General features: G+C 42.0%; 1 protein-coding gene across 3 annotated transcripts; it reads right to left on the bottom strand.

Annotated features, from left to right (window-relative positions):
• Positions 1–638: 638 nt before the first annotated feature.
• LOC136438081 (methyltransferase-like protein 27) lies at positions 639–8,785 on the bottom strand. 3 transcript variants are annotated; one of them, XM_066432755.1, is made up of 6 exons: positions 8,668–8,781; positions 4,890–5,034; positions 4,152–4,286; positions 2,317–2,452; positions 1,803–1,895; positions 639–1,240 (listed from the first exon to the last, which is right to left on the bottom strand). In XM_066432755.1, exons 2-6 carry the CDS (start codon positions 4,992–4,994, stop codon positions 1,056–1,058), a joined length of 654 nt encoding a protein of 217 aa, XP_066288852.1. In that variant the 5' UTR covers positions 4,995–5,034; positions 8,668–8,781; the 3' UTR covers positions 639–1,055. The 3 variants fall into 3 exon arrangements, with proteins under 3 accessions (XP_066288852.1, XP_066288854.1, XP_066288853.1); XM_066432757.1 differs by lacking the exon at positions 4,152–4,286 and having other exon boundaries at positions 8,668–8,785; XM_066432756.1 differs by lacking the exon at positions 1,803–1,895 and having other exon boundaries at positions 8,668–8,784.
• Positions 8,786–9,673: the final 888 nt, after the last annotated feature.

The raw sequence follows: 9,673 nt of genomic DNA, 5'->3' as shown, positions 1-9,673 counted from the left end.
CATAGGGGACACAAGCTCCGTTTCGGGCCTGGAATATGACTTTGCAATAGTTCACTTTTAGGCAGATTGTTTTGCCATGGGATGATTTTGTGAGTTAATTTTTGAATTTGGAGGGAGAAGGAACATGGGTGCCTTGAAAAGCCCACCTATGCAAAGGGTTTCAAATTTGGAGAGATCCATTTCTGACTGGCCTTCAATTCAATTCTTTATTCAAATACCAACAGTGCAGACATACAAAAAACGTTAGCCTGGATCGCGTTGATATTTACAATGGTCCTTACATGGTCTTACTTTATAATAGTTAAACGTTATTTTAGAATGCTCCATTTTTGCATTAAAACAGTCGCTTTTTTCATGCATTTAGAGCCGGAGGGAAATGGGCGATACATGTTGCATTTACTCGTGCAAATGTTGCCTTTCTAGTTATGTTTGAAATTACGCTAGTTGTGGTGTGGGTCCATATATGTATGTCACTGGCATAACTTGAGAAACTTTCGACGTATCTTCATGATTTTGGTAGGGGTTGTGGAATTCCGGAAATGGAGGTCAATTTTTACAGTACAACAACAGGTTACCCATATAATTGTTTAATTCAGTCCTGTACATATAGAAAAAGGGACAACAAAGAACCCTGGGTGTTCGCAGATGACTGTTTTAATGTTAAGTCCCCGCAGGGTAGTGCAGGGTCCGTAAAGTATCACAAAATGATAAGACTGCCACTTCTAATCGAGAAATAGTGAAAGGTGACATACAATGGACGAAACTATTAAAGTCTGGGGCCAGCAGTAACAATTATTCAGTATAATGTCTCATCCCTGCATGATAAACCTGGATAGTAATTCCTAAAAGTGAATCAGGGTCTGCGACTTCACACCTTATGCATCCAGATCCATTTCATGAATTTATCTTCCAACTATCAGGTCAATAGCAAAGGGAATTGAGAAGCACCTTACCCACAATGCACACACTACAAATACTTCACTGCTAATTTTGTCCTACGGACTCTTGTTTTATGATTTCTTTTTCAAATCACATCTGAGCTGAAAGCCAGGACGCTACAGGACCTTGTAGACGATGGTTATCCCGTCCTTGCCTTGGTAGTAGTTGGAAAAGATCTCCCGGTTGACTCGATCCCAGAGCCCCTGTTCCTGCAGACGGGCCATGGCGGGCTCCAGCTTATCCTTAAAATCCTCGTACAGGTGCAGCCACTCCTCGCGGAACGTAATGACGATGTAGCCGCCTGGAAATGAGAAACTGAACGATTAGAATGTTTTCACTTTTACGGGGTATCAGGACTTTTCATATCACATGTTACAAACACAAGCACACAGAAACACCCAAAACAATACATCCATTCATTCATGGAGGTAACAATGAAATGCACCACCACCCCCTACGTTTCTAAATTTTGTGTAATCCTTGAATAAAGGATTTTTAAACTAATACGCACGACTACAAATTGAGAAGCTACAAGGAGCTTTCAGATGACATCCGCCATCTTTCTTCAGCTGTGAGAGGTGTCACGTGACCTAGGTGTCAAAGGTCACCCAGGTCACGTGACCGGACGAGTGTGTAACCCTTGCTAGTCCACTGGTAGTGTAGTGAGTGAGTTGAACTCCCATACTCATTCTCATTATATGGGAGTCAAAAGCTAAGCAGATGAAGCTGATCAATATTCTATGTGTATGATATCTGACAGAGGTTTTGAACCAGGGCTTTGAACCAGAACTTCTCAACCCCTAATTCATTGCACCGGTATGATATTAGTTAAGGTTTATCTGAAATCTGCAACTGCAGCTCACCAGGTTTGACGACCCGTATGAGCTCAGGTAAACAGTCTTCCTTCAGGTGACCTGCGGCGAACCCAGCACAGCAGGCAATGGCGTCATATGTGTCTATGATTAGTATATAGGGAACAGTTGTTTCTCGGTTAGAATTTACGGGTTTGAACCTGTTACATTTTCATGTAATCACTAGGTAGTAGAACTTCAACTAGGGGGTCTTTGACCCCATGACGTCACTCCTCCTAGCTTCCCAGCTAGGCTATCAGAATAAACATGTGGAGTCACACATCTACAGTCTCAATCCTTCCTGAATCTGGAGTGTATAGTAAGCATTCATAGACAACAGAGCACAGCAGAACCTAATCATTCAAGTTTGGAATCTGCGACAGATTCATATGATCTCTCTGTGTATATGCCGTTTGTAGGTACGTACGAACGTAGGAACGCTTATCCAGTGTTCTTTGCCAGTTTTCAAGAGTTCGGATTTCATTCGTTTTCTTGGTTGTCAAACGTTGTGAAAGAGGACAAATACCTTTTTCGATGTCCAGGGGGTTCGGTCCGACAAAGTCACAGATTAGTCGGCGGTAGATCTGCTTCTTCTCGGCAAGGTACAGCATTTTCTGACTCCCGTCCACCGCGTCTATGTTAGTAAAGCCCTTCTTCACCAGCTAAGGAATGATAAATCAAACGATCGAATTATTAGAATGACTGTAAGAGAAGTGAAATAAGCATCGGGCATTCAGGGCCCTACAGCCATGCCTCAACATGGACGGAGGTCGCCATGACGTTTCTGCAACTGTGCGCCTTTAAAAACAGTTTGAGCAATTTAAAGTGAAGGCTTGTCTATTGCATAGGTTATGCCTATAGAAGGTTTGATTAAACTCTGATTTGCATAATATCATCTTATGAAACAAAACATCCTACAAGCTATCTACATGCCAAAAATCAAGAAAATCCGTCAACCCCTTCTTGAGTTGGCTTCAGTTCTCTTTCATAGACTGAAACAAAACCGGCTCTTGCAGCTCAAAAAAAAATTCGCTAGGGGGCCAAAACCGACTGTCCATTACAAGTGCTACATGTCAAAATTAACGAATATTTCCAGAACACGTGATGTAGGACTTCGAAGTTCCGCAGCAGTACGTAACAAGCCGCCGGGGGGTGGCGGGTGCTGGTTGCTGTCAAAATCTAATTATTTCTTTCTACACAACCGCAGTCAACCCATTCAGTGGCGTCGCGTCGGCGTAGTGGCAGGGTGTTTGGCCCAAGAAACCAGAGATACTGAGTTCGCAACCGGGGTTCCCTGATTTTTCCCATTGACGTTGTGCCCTTAGGAAAGGCACTTAACACGACTTTCCTCACTTCACTCAGGTGTAAATGAGTACCTAGCTTCGGTTACGGACGTCCCTCGGATAGGACGCGTTAGATGGTGGTCCCATGTTTGAGGAGAGCTACACCCCGAGCAAGTTAAAGAACCAATCGTACTTATCGAAAAGAGTAGGGGTCCTTCCCGGTGTGAGTGGTTCAAAACCGAAAGTCCTATTGCCGCACATGGGGCAATTGTCGTATTGAGGTCACCTGTGCGCTGAATGGCAGTCGCTCCAGACCCTTGCGATCTAGCCCCGCCAAATGTGCGCTCCTCGCAATTCAGCCCTTGGCTGCGAAGAGAGAGTATTCGGCCGACCCAATAATAATGATAATGATAATATCAAGACGTCTTGGCTTCTTTCATCGGAGTGTACAGCGGTCAAGACATCATCCTTCTTACCGCTGTAACGCCACCATGCGGCAAGGAGTAGCACACATGTACCTCATTATGCCCTTATGAAGAAATTGACTCAGGCAGCGCGCGTTGAAAAGTGATTTACTTTGACGGCCACTGAGAAATATGGAAAAGCCGCCTGGACATCATATACACCTTTCTCACGCGGCGGACATGATAGAATGAAGACGAGGCCAATGAGGCAAAGAAGCAAAAATAATGTACAGATTTATCTTTCCTCCTAAATCTCAGTAGGTTTTAAAATATGATATCAAAGTATCAATATTATAACTAATTTAATGCACGAAAAATATGCAGAAATTTAGAGCTTCGTTGACCGAATGCCATAGTCCCCGCCCTCCTCCGTCAAAACGTAGAAATTCAAAATAAAAACATAGAAATGCAAATATTTGTCGGTCATGCAGCCACTTCATCATTAATCGATTCTCTAATTATCAGGTAATCATTGGCTATACTGTACTGCGAATTGTGATTGACAGCTAGGATCGATTTAGTGTTTGCCACAATGGCCTCGTTTTCATTCTATCATGTCCGCCGCGTGAGAAAGGTCTATATCAAGCATGGTCTAGACAAGAAGTGTTTCTAACCTCTTCCGCGCACAGTCCAGTACCGGCCGCCACGTCAAGAACTCGGACCTCCTTGAGGTTTGAGCCGCCCATGACTTTCTCCATAGTTTCGGCGCACTTTCTGGGACCAGTACAGTTCAGCTGCGTCATTATCTCCTGTTAGGAGAGACGGCATAAATATAACCAAATTAAGAATCAGTTCTCACTGCACCGGCTCTGTGGGCGTTTACCTCGCTAGAAATCTAGTGCCTGTCGTTAAGAGTTAAGCCCCCCCCCCCTGGACCTGTTATATCAAGTACAGAACTGATCAAGCAGCATATGTTTGCGGTGGTGTTATTTTTATAGATTTCAAGACCTATTAATCTACTCTTCAAGCGGAGGTTCGGTTCCGTTTGTTTTTGACATGTTTTTAGGTGTGTTTTTTTTGGGGGGGGGGGGGCTTTATGTTTTTCCGTTTTATATGTCACCATGTCAAACGATTGGTTTGAAAACGCCTAAAACACGCCAAAAAACAAACGTAGCCGAACCTTTGCTTGGATAATACCGACAACCTTAAACCACCGCTTCACAGTAAACCCCTTCATGGCAGTTTCAACAGTAAACCTAGAACCACAGCGAACAGTTCATATTCTCCCTGGCCCTACCGTGAAATTAAATCCACGCGAACATTGCGCCTTTTACAGTAACAAGATATTTGTCAATTCATTTATATTTTGTTTGTTTGTTTGTTTGTTTGTAGCATATCGTTAAGGTACGCACCTCGTCATAGGTCCCGGACCAGTCGTCGTAAGATTTTGCCAACGCCTCTGGGGTCGAGTTGTGGTCGAGATGCGTTTCTATGGATGTAGTCTGGATGTAGTCCATGTTTTCTGCTACAACAAACCTTGGCCAGACAAGTTTGAACCTGAAGTAGTAGTAGAATGCCAAAAATAGTTACTCAAGCAACTCGATAAAATTGTGAAACAGTCAGACGTTTCAGACAACATCCGCTGTCTTTCGTCAGTGACTAACGATGTGACTGGGAAACCAGGTTTTATACTAAAACTCTGAATAGATATGTTAATGAGGTTAAGACAATGTAGGATGTTTTGACGTATTCTTCAAGAGAAGTCGTCGAAACATTTTGCCATTGCTTTTGGGGTCGAATTGGGGTCGAGATGCGTTTCTAGGGATGAAGTCGTTTCTGCCAACATGTTTTCTGCTACAACAAACGTTGGCCAGACATGTTTGAAAGTGGCAGTTCAACGTGTTTAACCCAAGTCCGGTATGGTAAGGAGACACCTTGGGGGCCTCTTCAAGAGCAAAGGATTTGAGCCTGATGATGATGGCAGCAGATAATTACCTGCAATAGTATACAACTAGAATAATAAAACTATCCTTATCACTTCTATATTTTGCCGTACATGTATTCAAAAGAAACTCAATTTATGTGAGATTCAAAAAATCTGCTGCCATCTTTTTCTGCTTTGTTGCTACATTGTTGGTCTGCAGGTAACTATCTGCTATCATATATAATGGGGAGGGGGTAAAAGTCGGGGAGGGGCACAAGAAGATACCTGACTGCGACCTGCAATTACATGGATGGGTGATTATAAGTGAAAGGAATTTTATGTGAAGTAGTTGTCTACTCGAGTCGAATACAGTCTTTTTTTCCGGGGGGGGGGGGGGGTGGCATGTATCGGTCAACCCTGGTCCCAGCATGTGAATCGAGTTTTCATCTGTTTTTTAACTAGTGCCTTGACTGATATACATTTCTTTAAAAGGCGGATTAACTGTACATGTAGATGCGTGTTACCAACGAGGTTGCGGTTAGTTAAGAAGTATAACTTCATACAGGTCTCCTTCAACTGAAAGTTAAACTGTATTAACATCTGGACTGTACTGCCGTAGGTTGCGGACTACAATTATGTTAATTCTCGTAATCAATCAAGTATCTAATGACAGGTTGTCATGAGCAATTGATTCACATGCTGGGACCAGGGTTGACCGATTCATGCCACGTCCCCCCCCCCCCCCCCCAGCACAAAGACTGTATTCGACTCGAGTAGACAACTACTTCACATAAAATTCCTTTCACTTATAATCACCCATCCATGTAATTGCAGGTCGCAGTTAGGTATCTTCTTGTGCCCCTCCCCGACTTTTACCCCCTCCCCATTATATATGATAGCAGATAGTTACCTGCAGACCAACAATGTAGCAACAAACCAGAAAAAGATGGCAGCAGATTTTTTTGAATCTCACATAAATTGAGTTTCTTTTGAATACATGTACGGCAAAATATAGAAGTGATAAGGATAGTTTTATTATTCTAGTTGTATACTATGGCAGGTAATTATCTGCTGCCATCATCATCAGGCTCAAATCCTTTGCTCTTGAAGAGGCCCCCAAGGTGTCTCCTTACCATACCGGACTTGGGTTAAACACGTTGAACTGCGTATTGCTACGTCATATTTCAGACATGTCGTACTCCGCCCCAAAGTACGTCGTAGTTGGGGGAGACTGACTACAATGTACCTTTGTGTCACCACGACGTAGTACAGTTAGACCGTATTTCAGATAAATACGACGTATTTGAGTGTACCGTACGCCGTGCTTGTTTACCACGTTGTAGTGTGGGCGAACTACGACGTAGTTTGCTGACATACGTCGTGTTGAGCTGAAATACGACGTATTTGAGTTTTGACCGGAATAGAAAACCATAAACGTTTAAGCCTTGGTAAGTCTTAGAGGTACGCCTTGGTATGGTTACTAGCTAAATTTTGCAACAGTGCTCATAATCAATTTTTGCAATTTTTCTGCTTTTCGTTCCCGCAAACTGGCTGGGCATTGTGGCATAGGAATTACGTAATGTATATATATATATATATATATATATATATATATATACATTACCTAATTCCTAAATATATATATACATTACGTAATTCTCATGCCACAATGGCCAACCAGTTTGCGGGAATGAAAAGCAGAAAAATTGCAAAATCATTGATCATGAGCACTGTTGCAAATTTTAATTAGTAACCATACCAAGGCGTACCTCAAGGACTTACCAAGGATTGAACGTTGTTGAACAAAGAAAACTTATTACCGTATCGACTTTTGGAAATTTACTTTAGGACTAGGGTTAGGGCTGGTACTGGAGTATGTAATTTCTACATTCTTGCGATCCTTTGTATTATGTCTGTTCATTATATTTGCATCAAGGGAGCCTGAAAACAAGTCAAGGGACCTCAGTTCGTCCACTATTTCAATAGATAAAAGAAAAAAATGATTAACGATTTGTATGGGGTTATCACATGTGCGATATAATCTAATACTCACATGGGTACAGATCTACTTCAACCTACGGCAGTACAGTCCAGATGTTAATAAAGTTTAATTTCCAGGTGAAGGAGACCTGTATGAAGTTATACTTCTTAACTGACTGCATCTTCGTTGGTAACACGCATCTACACATACAGTTAATCCGCCTTTTGAAGAAATGTATATCAGTCAGGGCACTGATTAACAAACAGATATCGATGAAAACTCGATTCACATGGTGGGACCAGGGTTGACCCATACATGCCACGCCCCCCCCCCCCCAGCACAAAGACTGTATTCGACTCGAGTAGACAACTACTTCAGATAAAATTCCTTTTGTTATAATCACCCATCCATGTAATTGCAGGTCGCAGTCTTCTTGTGCCCCTCCCCGACTTATACCCTCCCCATTATATATCATAGAATATAGTTACCTGCAGACCAACAATATTGATGTAGCAACAAAGCAGAAAAAGATGGCAGCAGAGTTTTTGACTCTCACATCCATTGAGTTTCTTGAGTGACATGTACGGCAAAATATAGAAGTGATAAGGATAGTTTTATAATTCTAGTTGTATACATTGCAGGTAATTATCTGCTGCCATCATCATCAAGCTCAAATCCTTTGCTCTTGAAGAGGCCCCCAAGGTGTCTCCTTGCCATTCCGGACTTGGGTTAAACACGTTGTACTGCGTATTGCTACGTCGTATTTCAGACATGTCGTACTCCGCCCCAAAGTACTAATCTCCAAGCAGATCCACACCGGGCGCGAAAATCGTATATGCTAGCCAGAGAAGGTCCAGTCAGCCAGAGAGGGTCCAATCAGTCCTCTCAGGCTGACTGGACCTCCTCCGGCTAGCATATACGATTTTCGCGCCCGGTGTGGATCTGCTTGGAGATTATAAAGTACGTCTCAGTTGTACGTCGTGTTGAGCTGAAATACGACGTATTTGAGTTTTGAGCGTAATAGAAAACCATAACGTGGTTTTCTATTCCGGTCAAAACTCAACTACGACGTAATTCAACTGACTACGACTTCTTTCAAAATCCTTTGTTCTTCAAAAATGGCCTACTATGAGTGCCGTCATACGGCTTGTGAAATGACCTACTTAAGAGAACAAGTAGCTAGCTTTGTCTTAAAATCAGCAAATTTTTTCTAACAACCTAAGGGAGATAAGTAACTCTGAATGGAGTTTAAACTGTAAAAGCCAACACAATAAATTGGACTTACCCAAATTTTCGACTGAACAGCTAGTCTTTTTCAAGGAATGAACCATCCACTGCTTCTGTGACATCACGTTATGCAGATGAGACACGTGACTCGATGAGCAGTGGATCATATGTTGCAGAAAGTCTATGGTTCATCCATTGAAAAAGACTGTAGCTGTTCAGTCGAAATTTTTGGTAAGTCCAATTTATTGTATTAGCTTTTAATGTTTAAACTTCATTCAGAATGACTTCTACCAACACAGATGAACTTTCACATGGAGATAAGTAACTGTTTAGAACAATTTCAAACATTTAGTTGATGTTCTAAATAGTTCTACTGTGTTCCAACATGTTAGACAAATTCCTAACATTGCACGGTTATTTGTATTATTTCGAAACTGTTGCAACATAGATTAATCATTTGTTCCTACATGTTCTCACATTATAAAAAACATGTTGTAACTGGGTCAGCTGGCTGGGAACAGGGCAATTCACATGTATCGACAAAAATCATCCACATGAAATCTATCTATGGACAACATTCCAATCGGTATGTCCATTCTCGATTTTAGATAGGATGAACAACAAAAATATCCGAACTTACTTCTATAATTCCGGATGACTTGTAACGTCCCGGTCTCTGATCTGGCTTAAGTGGTGATTGAACCCGTTTTTCCAGTCTGCTCCCTGACCGGGTTAATCGGGCCCATTAGCTCTGGGGTATCATATGTCTTATCACCTAATTTATTCTGGAAGAAGGTTCACTTCCTACGTTGAATGAAGTTTCTCGCTTTATTTAGTCCACAATTTATCTCATATCTGCAGACAGTGACGGTCTCGAGATATCTTTCTTCGGCCGTGTAAAATTAGATATTCTTATCTCCATGAGATGCATTCATGAACAAGAGATCATTTTTGTCTTTCTCAAATCAGAGAATAGGGCTGCTGACACCGTGGGCGTCGATGGTAGGCAACTGGCTCCTGTTTTTTTTTTTTACATATTAAGAAGTCTGTAATAAAACTGGGGG

Source organism: Branchiostoma lanceolatum, chromosome 7 (assembly GCF_035083965.1).
Source record: "Branchiostoma lanceolatum isolate klBraLanc5 chromosome 7, klBraLanc5.hap2, whole genome shotgun sequence".
Classification (NCBI taxonomy): domain Eukaryota; kingdom Metazoa; phylum Chordata; class Leptocardii; order Amphioxiformes; family Branchiostomatidae; genus Branchiostoma; species Branchiostoma lanceolatum.
This window is presented reverse-complemented; position numbering and strand designations above follow the sequence as displayed.

What these genes read in the sequence shown, in the direction of transcription:
- LOC136438081 (XM_066432755.1), bottom strand. Translation starts at nt 4,994, where the DNA reads ATGGACTACATCCAGACTACATCCATAGAAACGCATCTCGACCACAAC. An exon ending in GGTCCGGGACCTATGACGAG is followed by an intron (nt 4,287 to 4,889) that starts GTGCGTACCTTA and finishes CTCTCCTAACAG; the next exon opens with GAGATAATGACGCAGCTGAA. An exon ending in CTGGACTGTGCGCGGAAGAG is followed by an intron (nt 2,453 to 4,151) that starts GTTAGAAACACT and finishes ATCATTCCTTAG; the next exon opens with CTGGTGAAGAAGGGCTTTAC.